The sequence below is a fragment of the Astatotilapia calliptera genome, chromosome 6, assembly GCF_964374335.1.
Source record: "Astatotilapia calliptera chromosome 6, fAstCal68.1, whole genome shotgun sequence".
NCBI classification, from domain to species: domain Eukaryota; kingdom Metazoa; phylum Chordata; class Actinopteri; order Cichliformes; family Cichlidae; genus Astatotilapia; species Astatotilapia calliptera.
In genome coordinates this window covers 23,352,663-23,374,034 of record NC_137427.1, presented here as the reverse complement: position 1 = coordinate 23,374,034, position 21,372 = coordinate 23,352,663, and the positions used below count along the sequence as shown (strand labels likewise).

The 21,372-nt window shown below is 36.2% G+C and overlaps 1 protein-coding gene across 1 annotated transcript; it reads left to right on the top strand.

Annotated features, from left to right (window-relative positions):
* The first annotated feature begins 1,953 nt into the window (after positions 1-1,953).
* Positions 1,954-20,894, top strand: gucy1b1 (guanylate cyclase 1 soluble subunit beta 1). Its single transcript, XM_026171137.2, has 13 exons — positions 1,954-2,091; positions 2,419-2,492; positions 4,973-5,073; positions 5,195-5,313; positions 8,634-8,831; positions 9,904-10,134; positions 10,298-10,414; positions 12,538-12,671; positions 14,372-14,569; positions 15,731-15,968; positions 16,628-16,768; positions 19,139-19,293; positions 19,487-20,894. The coding sequence occupies exons 1-13, from the start codon at positions 2,089-2,091 to the stop codon at positions 19,611-19,613; spliced, it is 1,836 nt and encodes a 611-aa protein (XP_026026922.1). The 5' UTR covers positions 1,954-2,088; the 3' UTR covers positions 19,614-20,894.
* Positions 20,895-21,372: the final 478 nt, after the last annotated feature.

Sequence of the window (21,372 nt, the reverse complement as noted above, 5' to 3'; positions counted from 1 at the left end):
TTTAATCTTGTAAAATGTGGCTATGTTACAAAAATACATTTTTGATATGATGACCTGTAAATGTCTGACTGCCCAGACTAGGTACCTGGTAAAGCAATGTGTCCTAGAATTACATACAAATAATAAAATAAATAAATAAATAAAAATACATTCTTTAATAACATATAACACAAACAATTAAACTATATTAAGAGTTTAGGATTAAACCTTTGAACCAATGAAGCAATGCCGAGCAGATCAAGGTGCCTTATGCAAGCTCTACAGGCAGGATCATATGTTGGTTTACAAACAAATGCTTTTATTTATTTATGTTTATTTTTTAATAAAACACAACCAATAATTTCTTTCTGAGTCAGACAAAAAACATATACACTGTTTTTTAGGTGTGTTGTGTAACATAAAGCATTCCTAACTCTCAGTATCTTAACATACGTAATGTTTGTGCATACTTTTAGTCTTTTTCCACACCTCACATTTATACTATATTTATTACATGAGTTTCATCGCACTCCTTTGCTACAGAGGGAATATGACACGGCCAGAGTACAATGAATGTCACTCATAATGATGTGCTTTAACCATTATTGTAATGTAATCAAAGTGCAATAAATATTGACAAACAGTTTTAAATGAATGACTCTGTAGCACATTGCATTGTATGAATAATTGTCATCTTAAGTTATTGACATATATATGATGCAGTACATGCATTGAAAAGTAACTAGAGGCATTTACTCAATTACTTCTTTTCTGTATCATTTCAGGCACTTTTATTTTACTTGAGTGTTTTTAGTTTAAATTTCAGAGTAGAATAATTCCCTTTTTACTCCAGTACATTTATATGATAACTTCACAAAAATTAATTCCAAGGCAGAAACACATATGAGCTTCCTAAATTTGGGATTACAAAAACTATTTCTTACAATTCAGATTCATGCTCATTTAAATATTGGAATTGTGAAATTGTTGGCTAATATGTATGTTTTGTACGTTGTCTGATAGCTGATACTTATACCGCTGATTTTTGTTTATTTTTTATGTTGCTATTAATCCCTGTTGTGTAAACAAAGAAATTATTATAATAAATAACTATTAAAGTATTTCAGTGTATTATCATACTGTCTTGAAAGAGAATACATTTTGTTCTATTACTGACCAAACTGCATGTAGGCGCTGCATTGATAAATAAAAAAGAAATCCAACCAATGCCATTGGTGTCCTGCTAGTTCCAGTGTTGGGTTGATAAATCGCTGAATCACACCTTAATGAAATATAATGACTTTATCAGACCAATAGCATATAACATTTTTAAACTTCATGTGACCAGCTACAGCATTAAAATGCTGAATGGAGAGCAACAAAAATGTTAGGTGCACATGTAAAGTGAGGATCATTTTAAAAATAAGACCATGAAAGAAATGAATCTGGATCTGTGTGTAGCTGCAGAAAGAATGAACACAACCCTGATGTGTGCTAGACAGGTTAAAATACTAACACCTTTATAAAATACAGAGTTATTAGGAAGTATTTTGCTATAGGCAACACTTACTATTCTTAATCTTAATATTAATTATGTTAATATTTCGTTACTTATAGCCTTTGTTTAGTAGAAACATAAATGCATGACCTTTATTTTGAAAAAGAAAAGTAGGTCTGTTTTAAGGTCTGTTTGGTTCCAGGTGTATCACCTGGGTACTTCTACCCTTAATATCAATAATAAAGCCTGCTACCCCGCATACTTTTTCAAAATGATGATTTTAGGTAAGTTTAAATGAAAAACTGTCAACATGTTTATCAGAATATATTATCAGGGCATTACAGCTGAACGCTCTTAGCAGAAACTATGTACGGAGAGTGCAGGTTGACCAGCATCACTTGGGCAACAGCAGCTTCTTTGCCATTGGTCAAAGTCTGCTTACGTAACGCCATTGCCGATCTGTTATTGGACAGCCTGGCTGTCAGTAAGAAGCTGACTGAAAAACGGGAGCTGGACCCAGAGACAGTCAGCATCTGTACCAAACGATGAAGATTTTGCTGGATTCTAATAATTTTGCTCAAAAATAAAGAAAACGAGAAACAGCGGACATCATGGTAAGTATTTAACATTAATATTTCCGATTGTGTTTGAATACTAATTAAATAAGTAGCATTTTCCCCCCGAAACGGTGTATTTGCGGTTGTCGTTTCCTGTTGGAATACCGCTATGTAGCGGTTTTTACAATAATATCCATGATTATCCTCATATTAAAATATATTAACGGCTGGACAGAACGTACATGAACACAAAAGGTCATAAAATGTTTAAGAATAGTTAATGTAATGAGCATATTTAAATTTATACATATATATTTTTTTAAGAAAATTGCGTTCGTTCCATGAAATATAACTCACGTTGCTCGTGTTTTTGAAATTTTACAGTATGGTTTTGTGAATCACGCCCTGGAGCTCCTCGTTTTGAGGAATTACGGTCCGGAAGTGTGGGAAGACATCAAGTGAGTTTCAGGATGTGTTTACTATTCAGCCATGTTGGTATCAAAGGTTACACTGTAGCAGCTCAGATCACAACAAGGACACAGGCCAGGCCTAATGTATACTGTACAGCCAGCCCAGCAGCATACACTGCCACAGTGTTACCAGCAGGAACAGATTAACCCGATTATGTAGGTTCACACCAAAAGTTAGTTGGTGAAGTGACAAAATGCCATTATTATTATTATTATTATTATTATTATTATTATTATTATTATTATTATTATTATTATTAATATTATTATTATTATTATTATTATTATTATTATTATTATTATTATTTCCCATTTTGTTTGTAATTGTAACAAGTAAATACCTGCAATAACTATGCAGTACAGACCTGAAAAAACTTGTTTGATGAAGTAACCTACTAAGAAATGCAAAAACCTATCATTTTGCTTTCAAAATCTTGCTTATGTAAAAATCTGCATAAATAATCACCAATATCAAGTACATTCAAGTACTAATTATTGTCATATTTGTCTATATTTGAATATATTTGCAACCTATAAGTGGAAATATTTAAAGTATAAATGTAATCTTACTTTTTCATAGAACTGGTTGATCTCTGGAACTATAATCATAATTGCTGTTTACTGTTTAGATTATCCACTTTATTAGTGGAGTTTAACATTTAAAAAAAGAAAAAAACTCTCTTCTCTAAATCCATCTGCCATTTCTTGCTTTAAATAAGCATTTCTTATCAGGTTCTTATATTTAGGCCTAGTAGGTTTGCTTTAATTGTAATCAAAATGTTATTAGTCACTGAATAAAATGCCTTTTTCACCAGAATGTAACTTAAGTAAATGTGTTATTTTTATTTTTATTTTTTGCAGAAAAAGCTGGCAATATCTTTTTGTGATCTTTTTACATTTTTTCAAAGAAAAACTGCAAGTACACCCCTTTGGACAAAACATGATGACTTAACAGTAGGAGAATCACTAAAGATGCAACTTGAAACATTGCTAAAGATCAGCATTAACCAGACAGTACAACTGCACAGTGTCACATCAAAAGACAGGAATCTTTATTGCACACTCTGAAATAACAACAACAATAACAACAAAATAAATAAAGATAAAAAATAAAACCAGTATAAAAATAACTATGAACTATAACTATAAAAGAGTGTACTTTTGTCATGTCTAGAAAGTGAAGATGCAAAGTAGTTCATGGAGTTGACAAACAACATTGTGATAACACTGTGAACAAACTGATAAGTGGGACCTCTAATATGACAATCTGCTGCTGTGAACATAGTGGCTTTAGATGACAAATGAAAGTGCTGTTTGCAGGTTTCTGCCAGTGAAACCTTGTTTAGGAAAGAGACGCAGTGTCTGATTTAGTGGGATTTGAAACTAAAGCATTCGAGCTGATACTGAGAGCAATATCAAGTAAGCTTATTATTATCTCATTTTAGACTGAGGTGGCATTCGAGGCAGTTGCCTCTTAATATGTTTAATATGGACACTAAAGATTGACAAGGATACAGCAGCAAAACTAACGAATCCTTTGTTTATTCATATACAGTAAAGTATAATTCAAATGTGCTCCAATTGCCAAAATCCCATAAATAAAAAATTTTACACTTTAAGAGCTTTAAGTTTAGTCAACTTTAGGTTTAGTCTTAATGAGTCCTTTCCCCAGAATAATGGCCATTTTCTTCAGCTGTTGAAATATTTGGCTTAAAGTGAAGTTTATTTTTCATCTGTAGTCTTCTATGCCCTATGCATGACCCTGTGAGCAGCAGCTGCCTTTTGTAAATGTTTTCAGAGTGGTCATTTTCCAGCCACCACAAAAAAACATGCTTCAGCGCAGCATGCTACAGCTCAGGGTTATATGTTACATCTCCAAATGTAACTCACTGTTACTCAGTGCTCAGTTTACCAGGTTCCGTCATGTGCTTTTTTAAAGGTTTTCATGAACTGAGTTATTTATATCAGAATTCTTACTTTTTCAAAGCTCGGTATGTTTTTCCAGCTGTGACACATTATGATAAAATTGTGGTTGCTGGTCAGGCCTGTAAATCATTCCTGTTTACTCAGTTAAATATTTGCAATCAGAAGCTCATTAAGCTTTCTGACAATTTTGTGAAAATTGGATTTTCTAAGATATAAATAGCAAAATGTACTCAGGAGCTTGGAGTGCATTGTATCAAAGGACCTGCAGTAGATCTAAACCTGATTAGCTATCTCTGCTTGTTCAGCAGTGCAATTCACACAAGGACTTCAAAGCAATATCAAAAGCTTTTTTTAATGTTTCCAGCTGAATATATATCATGAAAGAAGACCCAACCATTGGTGTCGAGTTGTTGGTGTAAACAGAAAAGCAATTGCAAAAAAGCCAAAGGTAGTGGTTTCCTGAACAAGTTGCCTACGAGACTGTTTACTTCTGCTGTGACATTCGCTGTAGCTTGTGAGTAACAGCTTCCCTTTGTTTTCAGGAGGGAGGCTCAGCTTGATATTGAGGGCCAGTTCCTCGTTAGAATCATATATGAGGATGGCAAAACATATGATCTTGTTGCAGCTGCAAGCAAAGTTCTCAGTAAGTAACAGCACGATTTTAAATCCCTGGAAATGAAATAAATGTAATTTGATGTAGGATACAAATGAAGCTTTAGCAGACATTTGCCCGATTTTATTAAGCTTTTTGTTTTGTTTTGCAGAAGTTGATGCGGGAGAGATCTTGCAGATGTTTGGCAAGATGTTTTTTGAATTTTGCCAGGAGTCAGGATATGACACCATCTTACGCGTGCTGGGCTCAAACGTTCGTGAATTCCTGCAGGTAGAGTCTTCCTCTTTGCCTTTACGAGCGAACTGAAGATGAGAGGAGGTTTTATTCATCACACTGAGTTTTTAGCCTGTAAAAACATTCGGATGATATTTTCTGCTGAGTTTTGGAGAGTTCTTAGGCTGGAGATTTGAGGCTTTTTAACAGAAAGCCAGACTTAACGCACTGTGGCTGTAAAGTTTGAAAGACACGAGAATTTACTGAGCACAAAAAATGTTATGTTGTATTATATCTTTTTTTTTTTTTTAGCTTAAAGGTCAGCTGGATATGTTACATCGCATAAATCAGCTTTGGGTGTCACGTGAAAACACTGGATTGTTGTAAATCGGTCGTTTCATGTTGATAAATACCGTTTGTTCGGGGAGTATTTGTAAGATTCCACTTTTGCAGTAAATTTTAAAAAATAATGTTATACTGTAAAACAAAGAAGAATTTCACACTGTGCAGCTGGATTCTGCTGCTAGAAATCAGCAAACATAAAGGCCTCAAGTTAAGTAAACACTTATAGCACAGTACTCTGCAAAAGTCTTGGGCTATCCCTCAGTTCTGTATATTTTAATAGTAAAATAGGAAACAGGTGTAGCAATTTATTGAAAGATGTGCAAACATAAATGGAAATACTGTATAAATACAACTTGAAAGTTTGTAATGCTGTGACCAGGTTTATTCTTTAACACAGCCTGAACTCTCTGAGACAACCTTTCTTAAAAAAAGTAGTCTTCAGTAATAGTTATTTAGGCTTTTTGAAGGACATTCAAAACTCTTCTTTGAAAGTTGGAAGTTGGATCCATCACAGATCACTGTAGACAGTCACTGTGTAGCCCTGTTGCCACTGATTTTCAGTTCTTTCTCCCTGTTTTCATTTCTTAACAATAACTTCTTAACAGCCACCCTTCCAGTGACACTTCAGCAAACAGTAGATTGACATCTCTCAGGCCCTGTGTCAGGTCTTTACTAAATTGTTTCCTATTTCTGAGACATGGCTTTCAGATAAAGTTCAACTGCTGTAGATAATTTTTAGGTCTGCCATTTCTTCTTTTGTCCTCGACTTGTCCAGTTTTTTGAGATAACCCATTTTTCAGCTTAGCTTTCTAGCTCTTTGGGAACCCCCTTGATGGTGCAAAAATACTATTTTATGGCTGTTTTTTTATTTCTGTGGTTTTTGGTTTTTTGTTCAAAAAGCAACTTTAAAAGTAGGGCTGCAACGATCCATCAGTGTAATCAATCAAGTCGACTATAAAAATGTGTCAATGCGGAATTGTATTTTCACGTCATATCCTAATACCACCTAAATGTGTTTTTGTAACTGCAATACACTACAGGAAGCCATGGGGGCAGTATTGTCTATATTGTCTGCCAAGACTGCACTCAGTACTAACGAAGAATAACGTAGCGCGACCACTAAACAGTAGGATAAAAGAAAATGGAAGCAAAGATTTAAAAAAAAAAGTGAACACATTTCACATAAAACAAACAAAGTTAAATGCAGACTGTGCAAAACAGAGCTTTCCTTGACTACAGCACTACTGCAGTGCATATCAAAAATGATTGTGGGAATTTAAGCTGTTAGAAATGACTTGCTGACCAAAAACTGTTAAAAATAGGTCAATCATATCTCTCATGAAGAATATCAAGTAATTTAGAGCCAGAAATAACATCTCTAATACAAAGTAGATGCTGCAATCAGTTTTTGGCTAAGTGACTTTTATATATCTGTTATTTATCCTGGTAAAAAGTGTCATTGACATTAAAAACGTGGTTTTCAAGCGAGATCTAGCCAAGAGGACAGCTGAAATTGTTAGATATATAACATCACAGTTCTATAAACTTACTTGAAGTGGCCTGTTCACTACAGTCTATTTACTAATATAGGTAAAGATATTAGACACAAAAAACACCCAAAGTTAAGTTAGTGCATCGTGTTGATACCATGTTTATGTGAATGTTTGTACTGTGATGCTTATGTTAGCTTACCTATTGGAAACTTCTCAGGATGATGCTTGCTTTTGTTTAAATACTAGTAGCACTTTAATTTGTATTATTTCATATTTTTATTTATTTTATTTTTATTCTGACAGTCCTATTGAGTAATGTTAAAAATACATTTGATTATTTTCAAATTTATATTATTTTAATTTGCTGTGGGACGAGATCACAGGGTGACATTCACAGGTGTGCAGACTAGAGCAGGTGAGCTTAGAACAGGAGGTTTGCCCAGGAAACGGAGATAAGACTTATCGACTAATCGAAGAAAAATTGGCAGATTAGTCGACTACCAAAATTATCTTTAGTTGCAGTCCTATTTGAAAGAACTTCAGAAAGCCTGAAGAACTATCAGTCAAGACCACTTTAACGATTACAAGAATGTCTGGCTGCCTGGAAGCAAAATATAAAGAAATGAGGGTTGGCTCGAGTCTTTTGCACAACACTGTTCTTTAATAAAAGGAACAATTTCTCACTGTGCCGCCGCATTCTGTTGTCAGAAATCAGCAAACTTAAGAAATGCCAGTATTCTTTTAAAAGACTTCAAAACCTCTAGAAAGAGTAGATATTTCAGTGCAACACAGTGATGCTCTAATTATAGTTTAGGCTGTGTGATGTCAGGTACTAAAAAGAAAGCAAGGTCAAAGCGAAAACAGTCGCTGGGTTATTAGATTTCCGTTTATTACAGTACGAAGGGTAACAGTGCTGTGTACAACAGCATGATAGAAGACATCATCCACGAGCTTTCCATCCCGTGTTCAGTAATTACTAAAATGTATAATCAGCTGTGACAAAATATGCTGATAATAGTACTTCTCAGTAAATTGGTGTGCTAGGATGATTATGATGTAGTGCCCTTCATTTTGCATTAAGTTTGTTAGGATTTTTTAATCATATTCATTCAGATTAAGTCGCACTCTGTGAAAGAAGCCTATTTTCACCCTGCATAGAAACGAGCCTATCCCTTCATAGTTTGTAAGACATCTGTTTGTACAGCTGGTTCTTGCATGAGGCCCGCAGTCTGCATTTTCACAAAAAACAAGTAGAGGAGGAGCAGCACTTCAAAGGGCAGAAGTAAATCGTGATGTGGGGGAGTGCAGCTTCTTTGTGCAGGTGTATATGTGTTTTCTTTTTAGTAGTGATCACATGATGCGATAATAGTTAAAGATAACTTACTGCTGTCATATGTGGTCTAATGAGGTTTTATGATGAACACCCAGCTGAGCTTTTAATTTTTTTATTCACCTTTTAAACTTCTTCTATTTGCACAACATAGAGGTTGGTGTTACAATCGGCTGTTACATATTCTTTTCTTTGATTTGAATTTGCAGAATCTGGATGCTCTCCACGATCACCTGGGCACCATTTATCCCGGGATGAGGGCTCCCTCGTTTCGCTGCACTGATGCAGAGAAAGGAAACAATCTAATTCTTCACTATTACTCGGAGAGAGAAGGCCTGCAAGACATAGTGATTGGCATCATTAAAACCGTCGCTCAGCAAATCCACGGAACAGAGATAGAGATGAAGGTCTCCTTTGTTGCTTTTGTTACCTTTTTGTGCATCGTGAAACCTTCGACTCTTTGGCTCACTCTGTCACTGCTAATGAACGGATATGACTTCTTCTCGCTCCCCTTTAATTTATGGTACAATATTCAAAGGCACTCTTGTGTTCCTGCATTGCATTGTGTCAGAATGTGTAAGTCTCTGTCACACAATATAAGTGGCGAGGCTGTAACGTGAAGATTAAACAACAGAAACGTCTCAAATACCCAAATGGGAACACTTTGACAGCTGCAGTTGAGTAGTGAATTTTTGGATAATGTCTGTGAGTCACAGGATATTTTTAGATCTAAGATATAGAGTCTCTAGCATAGAGACGGTGGGAATCTTCCAAGGAGTTTTATTCTTGCTCCTCATTTTTTTTTAACTTTTCTCTCACTGCGGCTGAACCAAAAATGACTGAGGGAATAGAAGAACAAGCCACATTTAAAATGTTAACTTAACCAGGCTAATCTCAGTAGCACTAAATTAAAATTTTCTAACAAACCAGCATTAAAAACTGTTAAGCTTGTTTTTTTTAATTGTAGGCCACCCAAAGCCTCAGCCTTAATCTGTACCATTCCCTGCAGCACGTTATTCCCCTCAGACGTCTACTGTGTTTAGATTGAGCTTTTCCTCTTCATTCAGTCGGTGACATTTTCTCCCAAACTTAATCATGTTATACAGACAGGATAATATCTTTCAGCAATTCTATAATGAAAGCACAGAAAATGACAGACGCTCCAAATGTGACACACAATTTCTGGAAATATTAGCCAGTGTTGCTGTGGCAACAGGGTGCAGAGACACCAGGTTGACGTCAGCATGCCTTATGCCCATAAAACCACAGGACTCTGTCATTATTACCCGCCTAATTCTATATAATAAATGCGAAATTAACATTTGTATTATTGGTATTATGTTTATGAAATGAAAATTGCAACGTTAAGGTTCAGATTTCTCTTTAAGGCCGTCATAGTGCTCTAATGATGTGCAACAAAGTTAGTCTTGCATCAGTGTCGTCAATATGTTATCAACTGATTAACTTCACGTGCTGCAGATGATCCAACCCAAAAATGAGGAGTGTGACCACATCAAATTTCTGATTGAGGAGAAGGAGTCAGAGGAAGAGGCGTTCTACGAAGATCTCGATGGCTTTGAAGAGAACGGCACGCAGGAGACTCGAATCAGCCCGTACACATTTTGCAAGGCCTTTCCATTCCACCTCATGTTTGACAAGGACCTGATGCTCACACAGTGTGGGAACGCCATATACCGAGTCCTGCCACAGGTCTGCATTCACATTCAGTTCTCCCAAACTCAGAATTTCAAGAAATTAGCAAATAATTATGTTTTAAATATTTGCTTTGTCTTTTATTATCAATAATAATGCTATAGTTTAATATAAAGAATAAATTCAACGTTACTAACATATGGATATTTTTATCATATAGCTCCAGCCGGGTACCTGTATCCTTCCTTCAGTTTTTTCTTTGGTACGTCCTCACATTGACTTCAGCTTTCACGGCATCCTTTCCCACATCAACACTGTCTTCGTTCTTCGTAGCAAGGTATGTATGAAATATGTATGTTTGCACGAGTCCGTTTGGCTAATCACTTTTCATGTATTAGTTTAGCAGAGGAAATAGATCAATAAAATACACCAAAGTCTAATTAATTAAAATGCGGTTTGAAAGAATGTGTTAACAGTGTGTTAATATTCATAAGGTCACTGATATTTTTAGAAGCGCCGTAAAATTTGATGCTGTGGAGCTCAGTGAAAAAAAATAAAGGAGAAGGAAATTGTTGCCATGCAGGGAGCAATGAGCATATAAACAAATAGAAATAATATGTAAATTCAAGAGTAAAGAGTGAGTATACCATGTCTATATTCTAAGGTTTTAGGTATCAAAACATAATTAAGATAATATGGTCCCTAGCCAGTTTTAGAGTTGGGTAAATACAACCTCAGATAAATAACATCACCTGACCTTTTACATACATTACTTATTTAACAAAAAACTAAACCAGAATGCAGAAATTGTGTGATAAAGTAAGTGTACCTGTGCTGCTTCATAGTAATTAAGAGGGTAAGTAGCAGTCAGGTGCTGATGATCAAATTCACTCGATCAATTGTTTGACAGCAAATGAGAGCATCTCTATAAAAGTAGAAGTTCTGGCTCTTTGCTGTTATGGAGCATTCAGGTGAGTGTAAACATAGTGCCCAGCAGGAAAGACATCAGAAATGATCTCAGAGAAGCAAATGCTGTTGCTCATAACTCTGGGAAGGGTTTTCTGGTCATTTCCAAACACTCTAAAATCCATCATTTAGCAGTGAGAAAGATTATTCACAAGTGGAAAACATTCAAGACAGTTCTTCCCAGGAGTGGACTTCCCAGCTTATTCACCCTAAGGTCAGACCATGGAATGCTCAGAGAAACTGCAGAAAAAACCAAGAGCTACATCTCAAACTCTACAGGCTTCAGTTTGCATGTCTAATGTTAAAGTTCATGACAGTACAGTTAGAAAGCGACTGAATAAGTATGAGTTGTCTGGAAGGGTTGCCAAGAGAAAGCCTCTTCTCTCTAAAGAGAAATGACTTAAAGCTTAAATTTGCAAAGTTGTATCTGAACAAACCACAAGACCTCTGGAACAATGCCCATCTCCAAGTTAGGTGAAAACCAACAAAACACCTAATTCACCAACTGTCACACATGGTGGTGATGATTGGGGCTTGTTTTGTAGCCACACGATCTTGGCACCTTTGAGGCACCATTGGGTCGACCATGAACTCCTCTGTAATCCAAAGTATTCTAGAATCAAATGTGAGTCAACCTGCCCAACAGCTCAAGCTTGGCTCAAACTCAACCTCAAATGATGATCCACACCACAGCAAATCTACATCAGAATGGCTGAAAAAGAAAAGAATGAAGATGTCTAGACCCCAATCTGACTGAAATGCTATTATTGGACCTTAAGAGAGCTGTCCATAAATGAATCTAAATCTACAACGTCATTGAGTGTATGCATTTTTCACTCATTGTTTTATCTCAGATTTTGTTAAATCAATGATGACAAAATGTAAAACCTTACAATTTATAGAAGCTATACAGTTACTATACAGTTTTACAATGCTTATGTTTATGCATAGAGCAAAGAGGGTCATGCAGCACAGTTAGAATATACCTTTGTTGATTTTCAGAATAGACAAAAAGTTGTGGGAGAAACAGAGAAAAGACTAATCTGAAAAGCTAATTTTATGAGCACAGAGGTCAGTGTGAAGTCAAATGAAAAGTCACAAGGTAAAAATAGAGCAAGAATAGAAAATAGTTTCAAATTTAAAATTTGTGTGGTTTGGTTTCTCATGGAATGGTTAATCCTTAAGTGACAAAATAATACCGCTATACTCAGATTAATTGTGACAAGACTGATCCTTGAAGCACTGCCACTCTTGGGGCATAAGCTACATGGCTACGTAAGCCCTGACAAAAAAGAGGAGTTTACTTTTTTTTTTCTTTACACAATAAAATCAAAATTAATTTAATGTAATGAGCGCTGAAAAATTTAACATTTAAAATGAAAAGCCAGATTTAAAAATAAAGTGCGAGCTAAACTGGCACCCAGTTTGGAAGCACATTTAGAGATGAACGCACTGCATCATGAAATATTCACAAGAGGGATGTAATCCTGACAGGAGGGCCTGCTGAATGTGGAGACTGTAGAGAATGAGGACGAGCTGACGGGGGTGGAGATCAGCTGTCTGAGACTGAAAGGACAGATGATTTATTTGCCAGAGGCTGAGAACATCCTTTTTCTTTGCTCACCCAGGTAAGCCATCAGTTGCAGAAGCCTTGACTGAATATGCACACCAGAAAAATGTTACTTTTACCCACAGAATGAGAATGCTCAGATTTCAGGTGAAGACATCTTGAAATCTAAAGGTTCAAGGTTTTGACTTACAGCAAAGTATAATCTATCTCTGTAAATGCAGAAATATGACAAACCAATATTTGAAATAAAGGAAGAGTTTTGTTCACTGTTAATTGCTCGTATGCATGAAGGTTACTAACGATGTGCTTTTCTTTCTGTGGTTTTTGTTTCCAACCAAAATATAAGAAACTAATTTCCACTTTTAGAGCTGCAATGCTACATGATAGTGTTGGAAAAAACTAAAAATTTCTGCAAATTACAGTGAGCTGAGACAAACCTTAACATTCAGCATATATAGTCTAACCATAATCTAAGACAGCTAACGTAACACAGGTGAAGTGGATGCTACTTTGAATCAGAGCTGCTGTCAGAAGGAGTCTATTACAGAGTTAATGGTGGTACTCTGTCTAAGTCCTCCAGATATTCACTGATGATATACTGTTGGACATCTGTAATAATGTTTTTTGTTGTGCATTTTGCATTTCTTATGTCCAGCTGGCGATGCTGATGCTAGATGCACGGAGACTAATTAGGTCCCCTCAAACAGCCAGAGTGTTTAAACGACAAGGTTAACTTCAGAATCTGAGAATAATGGACATACTGGTCATATGCAAACATTAAAGATTGCAAAAATCACACTCAAAGTGTCGACAATAAAAATAGATCTAACTTCAGGGGAAAAAAGAAGCTCACCAGAGTCATCAAAAACATCAGTTAGCAAAAACCAAGGAGACAATTATGTGTTTTCACTGTGCTGTAAGGTCTCATGAAGTTTAACATTGCTGTATATGGTGGTTTGACATCCCTGGTCTAGATGACTACAAGGCTTATCCTTTAACAGTGTATAGTGTACAGTATTCTGTGTAAAACGTCTAAGTGAAGTTAATTAGAGCAAGAAAATGATTGATGAAAAGTAGAAGAGACATCAACAGAAGATCTGTTTTTGATTTACTTGTAATTTAGATCTGTTATAATCTCACTAATGAAAATGAGGTTATTTTTTCCATGTAGTTACACACTCTGTTAATCAAGCAATTACCCAGAATACTCAGAAGTGTTTTCCTCTTGGCCTTTTGGAAATGACAATGGGCTGGTAGATCGCCAGAGCGTGACCTACGTTATCCTCTGTAGCTCTTACGTAATCATTCAGAATTTTTTAGTAAACTGTTCGATCCAGGAGATGGCAGGGTTAAAAGGGTCTTGTCCCCTTACATTGAAGGCAGTTTGCAGCTCGTAGGATGAGTGTTTTCACTAAAGGTTGCTGCCTTGGAGGACTTTAACTGCTACTGAATGAAAACGAGATGCAACCTGACCAGAAAAGATCCGAACAGCACAGCGTCTGACCTCACCAGACAAAAAGCAGCATTTATCTGGAAACATTACAGTGCTCTCAGCCCTCACAAGAGGATGATGATTTCACTGCTCATGTCTCATTTTTTATGTCCTGTATAATTTATAACACCTCTTGATATGAACAAGAACAGCAAGACACAAATCAAATGTTTCCAGCAGCTTCACTCTGCAAAAATCTCTTATAATTTATGACTCTCACTTTTTTTGCCCTCTCTTTGTTGACCTGTTCCTACTTTTCTGGTTAGTGTTATGAACTTGGACGATCTTACACGGCGGGGACTCTACCTAAGTGACATCCCGCTGCATGACGCCACGCGCGACCTGGTGCTGCTGGGCGAGCAGTTTCGTGAGGAGTACAAACTGACCCAAGAGCTGGAAATCTTGACGGATCGCCTCCAGCACACACTCCGAGCCCTGGAGGACGAAAAGAAAAAGACAGATAGGTTTGACTGTTTTTATATTTTCATTAAAGTAGTCTTTAAGTACAGTGTGGGGTCAGATATTCATTAATTACAGGTATTATACCCACCAATTCTCAGTCAGTTTTTTGACATTATAATGTAGCTAGTATATGCAGCTTTAACCCATGTTGCCTGTCTCCCTTCATTTTTTCACTTTATTTAAACAAAAGAAAGTATTAAATGATGTCATTTACATTTTCTAGTTATGTCATTATCTGTAGGTTGTGTGTAGTATCCAAATTCACTACTATAAATCTCTAATAGCACTGTCATGATTCATTTGCTAGGAAAAAATGATAAAAAAAGATTGTTTATTATAAGTCTTGAGTAGGGAGATAAAGAGAAGCCTTAACCAGTTTTCCCTTTTAAGGGCAAACCACCGACAATACAGAAAGACACAGGTCTCAGTACAATAAAGTTGCATTAAGGATGTATGACAGCAGGGCAAGCAGGGGCTGATATTTAAGCTTCTCTTCAGTCCCTGTCAGAAAAAGGCCTGCCATTGTATTTTGTCACAGCAGTGGGTGACAGCTGGAGACGGAGAAGGGTGGAGTGTGATCTTTATTAAGAGCGCTGTAGCAGTTTATCTTCTCTTAGGAAAAGACTTTCACTCTCCCACTGGATTCCCACGTTATTATTCTGACCATTCTCTGGACTCAGATTGCCTCGGGCTCCAGACATTGATTTGAATTCATGGCTTCTCTAAATTTTAAGAGAACTGCTGCTGCACTGTTGTTGCCTTTTTAGATGCTACATCACTCTTTGTTTTTGCTTCTTTTTAACTTAGAGGTACAAGGCTGTGCATAAAATATTAACTATTTTAGATTTAAATATATGTATTCAAGCGCTGTATATATATACTATTTTTTTATGAATACATTTTAGAGTTTGCCATCTGTATGCATCATTCATCCTAAGATTATGATGCATCAAGGAAGGTATTTTGCTTTTAAGAGGCAGCCATGATCTAACCAGTTACCATAGAAACACCACCCTCCTTTCTGAAAGCAGCTTCCACAGCAAAATGACCAAAAGGTGGTGTCTGTGCAAACAAAATGCTGATCCAAAGGACGGACTTCAGCCCGGCGTCCCCAGCACCACCGTGCTCTCGCTCAGAATGTTCATTTCTCTTCTCCTTCTCAGATTGCTCTATTCTGTCCTGCCACCATCTGTTGCCAATGAGCTGCGACACAAACGCCCGGTGCCGGCAAAGCGCTATGACAACGTGACCATCCTCTTTAGTGGCATTGTCGGGTTCAATGCTTTCTGCAGCAAGCACGCCTCAGCTGAAGGAGCCATCAAGATCGTCAACCTGCTCAACGATGTTTACACACGCTTTGACATTTTGACAGACTCTCGGAAGAACCCTTATGTATACAAGGTCAGAAGCAGGAACTTTGCCATCACGTAATATTGCATACTGGTGTAAATTTGTGGTCAATAAAAAGGCCTGAAAGGAGGAAGTTTTGCTTCTACTCTGGAGGTCTGGTTCTGCAGCTGTAATGCACTAAGCTGCTGAATAATATTATGCAATTATGCATATGCAACTCAGTTGCAGAGTATTTATATCAGTTAACTTAGGGTAGTACCAACATCTAAACAGGGTGTAGTTTTACAATGGCACTGCACCATTTTATAGGCCTCGTGCAACAGATTTACTCTCCAGGCTTTCAGACAAGAATGCACTTTCAGAAGTCAAACAGACCTCTTCCATGAGATTGGCTTCAGGCACTGGGTCACCAAAAAAAGTAATATTTACTCTACAAGCTGAAGGGCTAGGTGGTCCAGGGGTTTTAACAGGGCTTAAAGAGTCCCTGAATGTCTTAAAGCTGATGTAAGTGTTTAAGTGTTTATCTCGGGGTGTTTCAGTTTATTTCTGGCTGCACAGCACATTGGAACACCCCCCACCCCCCCGTTGCGCAGTGGGAACAAATCATTCTACATGAAGCAAAAGTAAATAGAAGCAGAAAAGAAAAAAGAAGTCATGACATCACTCATGTGGAGAATAAGAAAATGTTTTGGTTTATTTTCTTTATACAGGTGGAAACAGTCGGTGATAAGTACATGACGGTTAGTGGCCTGCCCGAGCCGTGCACGCACCACGCAAAGTCGATCTGCCACCTTGCTCTCGACATGATGGAGATTGCTGGACAAGTGAAAGTGGATGATGAACCAGTGCAGGTGTGAGATGAATCTCAGGTTTCAGAATAAAACATTTCTGCATATTATACTTCATTATCTGTGTGGAATTGTATTGCAACTAAATGTGAGCTGAGCAACTTTTTATACAGTACTTTTGCTTGACCTTAAATAATACCTGTTGCTGCTGAGAAAATTAGCAGGATATATTTATTTTTCTATAGTTTTAGCTGCTTCCAACACTGATAGATTATAGGCGTGCCTGTAGAGATCTCCTCGAACACTCTTGCCCACCATGTTACAAAAATTGTGAGGTGTGTAACTGGCCTGAACCACACCAGAGCGCAGCAAAGCCGTCACTTTTGTTGTGACTTAAGGCAGTAGTGGCGAGTGTAATCTTTAGGTCTCGCTCGCTGATTGCGATTATCAACGATGAATCATCACAAGTGAATCAAAGTGTGTTTATGATTTGATTTTAAAACAATTGGTTTTAATAAGAATAATTTCTCCCAAATTGGGAAGTTAATGCATGTGAGAGGAAAGATTTCCTGTATTAGTCCTGGTTTGATTGGGTAGCAAAGGAAAATGTGAAGGTGTAGGAAACATTACCTCCACCTGCTGAAGCTCAGTGTGGCAGTAGTATATGTCTGTCTAGTCTAAAGCCAGTTCAGATGTTGTTCAAATTTAATTGTGGTGGCAGAGAATCAACACACTCAGTCACTCACTGTGGACAGTTTACTGTGGACCTGTCAGCTCCAAGACTTTTATAGTAAACAAAAGCTAAATTAAAAACTAACACTAGATGTGGAAAAAAACTTCAAATAAAAAATAGACTTTTTAAGAAAAGAAAAAAAAAGCTAACTGAAATGAACTTTGAAAACTAAACTAAAAAGAGAATATAAAGCAAACATGCTTAGTTTGATAGTTTGGAAAAAATCTTATTATATCTTTGATGGATGTGTTTATTGAGACTTTGGATGACTATGAGACTGTAAGTCAAGTCCTTTTAAAAAATGATGTGTTTTTATTGTAACTGATTTTCTTAGATCTTGCCTCCGACACATGTCTTCCATACATGAATTAATTTAGTAAAAAGACTAAAATATATTATTATAAACTGAAAAAAAAACCACTCTGGAAACTAACTAAAACTAAACTTAATTTAAAAAAAGGTAGAAATGAAATGAAATAGAGAAATTAATTAGAAAATGCAAAACTATAATTCCATTTTTACATACAGGCTGTAACAGTTAAGAACGTAACAGTGTAGACTTTAGTGCACAGAGGATTTTTTAAAACAAATTAAATAGACCAAAAAAAGGACTAACTGGAAAATAATGTCATTGCATGTATTTCATCTTGTCTCTCTAACATGTCTGTTATATAGCTGTTGGATTATCTCTGTGTGGTGATGCGCTGACTGTCTAACTGTTCTCCTTCACATTTAATTATTTTTCAGCTTCTAAGCACTCCATCTGTTATTTTGGCACAGATGATTTTTTTGGAGCGCTGTCGGCTTTCTAATATTAGTTTGAAAATTCTCATATTAGTGCACCATATTAATGTGTCAGGCATTTACTCTATTACACTTAATATATACACATTTTTATTTTAGAATAATTATACCTGCGCATCTGGGAATGTATTTTTGTGCTGAAGTAATGAGCAATGAGAAGTTGTTGAAGTGAGTGCTGGAGATTGTTATTATATCAATGACTGTTGAGACTTAACTTTGGAAAATCGTGTCTGGTTAACAAAAGACTGTTTATTTTCAGACATGGCACTGGCTAAAGAGGGGCCTGGCTTAGTAGCAGAAACAGACTCAAATCATTTCACGATCCTGTGGCTTAAAATAGATTCTCATTTGTCCCAAACACTCCTGGCATGTTCATGCTCTGATGGCAGCAAGCGCTGAAGTGCCTATAAGATTAAGTGTAAATATTAGTCTCTTGATTGCCGGGGATTTCTTTTGGAACTGTTTACTGCAAATTTGAAACTACAAGGAAATTTTAATTTTGTGCATGGAGACACCTCAGGCAAAGTCAACCTTATATTTACCAACCACATGTCAGTCGATGGCTTTAAGAATTTGTGCCAACACAAAACTTGCAATTTATTTCTATAAAGCATAAATTATTTATTCAAGTCCTTGAGTTATAATGTACACGGGATTTAAAGTAGGAAATTTTGTTACCATAGTTATTAAGTAAATAAATAAGGTTTGTTGTGTGCTGTTTTACAAATAAATGTACAGCAGATAACTAATGATCTGTGCTGCAGAGATGTATTTAAAGTTAAGTTTGCAAATTTGAAAAGAAACAGGGATGTCTTTAGGTAACTGCAGCATTTATTTTGCTTTGGTTAAAGTGTAAACATGCGCTTCGATCACGTTTTCTTCTCTTTTCTTTTCAGATTACTATTGGGATCCACACAGGAGAGGTGGTGACCGGAGTCATTGGGCAGAGGATGCCCAGATATTGCCTTTTTGGAAATACGGTCAACCTCACAAGCCGTACAGAGACGACGGGTGAAAAAGGAAAAATAAACGTGTCTGAATATACGTACCGGTGAGCAGCAGCGTCTCCTTATTTTTCAGGATCAGTTGTACTGCTAGAATTTTTTTTATTCTTTTAACTTTTAATAAAATATCCATTAATAGACATAAAACATGAAGCATATATAAGGAAAAACAAACCTAGTTACTGTGGACGTGAGCACGGCAAGTGTGCAGCTTGTGTGATATGTAGCGTTGTATTGCAGGTGTTTGCAGTCTGCCGAGAATGCCGACCCTCAGTTTCATCTGGAGTATCGGGGCCCGGTCACCATGAAAGGAAAGAAGGAGCCAATGAAGGTGTGGTTTCTTTCCAGGAAGCCCACAGACGCTTAAGGCTCATCGAAGGATTGCATTAATGCGGTCATGTCCTGTCACATTTTGACACAGGGATGGGTTGGATCAGGTGACACATATGCAGATATTTTTATTATGATGAAACACATTTGTCTATCCGAACACCCGCCTCTCTACGTACCCATGGTCTGCCATTACATTTTATAGCTGTGTAGCGTTTCATCGAGAGGTCCGTGATACAGTATTTGGTGCAGTCAAGTTTGATACGTTTGATACATACAAAGTGGTGTATTAGACTACACACTAAAGGTTTTAATAAACAAAACAATTTCCATTTATTGATTATTTTTATTTTAGTTTCCATTTTTGTCTGCCGTGTTTGTGTAGTGTGAAGCGTGCCAAAAAAAAAGACAATTTATAGCCAAATTAAGTAATTTCAGAGTATACTTTATTTTATCATCATCATATTAAATTTTACAGGTACAGAATATATTAAATGTAAGTAAAAATTGGACTAATTAGTTTAATGAAAATGACTGTAGAGCTTACATTATTGTCCTTGTTCACCAAATGTGAGAATTTATAGTTTTACACTGAATATATTACACTGGCTTCAAGATTATTATAACAAATGAGAATTTAGATTTAGACTAGATATTATTATATATATAATACTGATGTCAAATCTGTATCATAAAAACTACTGTGCCAACTACATTCATATACAGTTTTACATTACACAGACTTACTTGTATTTTTAAAAGCCACAAATCATAAAGCATTTGAGCCATTAGTTCTTCACATGTACCCATTACTTAATTATTAAAATACCCTTAGTATTAAAAGCACTTAACACTATTTTATATATTTATGTTACCTCTGTACACATTGCACAATCACCTCATGTCTGCTTAAATGATATTGAATGCTATTTTCAGTTCTACTGTATGTTACTGAGATAAAGCTACATATTTATTGTGTCATGTTACTTTGTATTTATTCCTTTTTTGAGAAAAGAACTGTTATTACTTTTAGAAATGAAAAAAGAAAACGTATGGTAAATTTTGCTATGTATGACACTACTTTGTGCCTCCATCACATGTTGGATTAATCTCACTTGAGTATATGTACTGTACGATTTTTCAACATATTTTCCAAATTCACTATTAATAAACTAAACACAGTGTCCTCCGAGGTTTAATGTGTGACAACACACAGGTGCCTCTTGTGTTATAAGAGTGCATTTCTGTGCTTGTAGGACATCTTGTTTTATCTGGTGTTTATTTTGGAGGTAACTAATAAATAATGTGGACAAGTGTGGATTACTTGATATCGATATTTTATTTTGTACTGCATATATTTATTTTTTTATAATCCGTCAGGAAATTCAGACTGAATCATGTAGCTGTTTAAGTATTTTATGGTCTTTATTTTTGACCAAAGGCTGAAGTATGGCACACACACGTATGTTTTTTTGAGATGCACTCCCTCTAGTGGTGTTTCAGAAGATTGCAGCCCTTTTCTGTGGTAATGGCCACATACAGTACTGTGCAAAAGTCTTGAGCCACCGCTTTTCTTTAAAATATTTTGCTTTTTGAAGGTCTTTCAACTTTTTAGATGGCTGCTTTTCACTCATTTTCAGTCCAGTCCTTGTACCTGAACATTTTCAGAGGAATACTTTTTTTTGGATTTGTCAACGCTGAGCTATGAATCATTCAAGCATAAAAAAGGCACCTAACTCAAGCGACGAACCACTGTAGTGTTCACTCATAACAGACATCTTAGCAAAGAATTAATT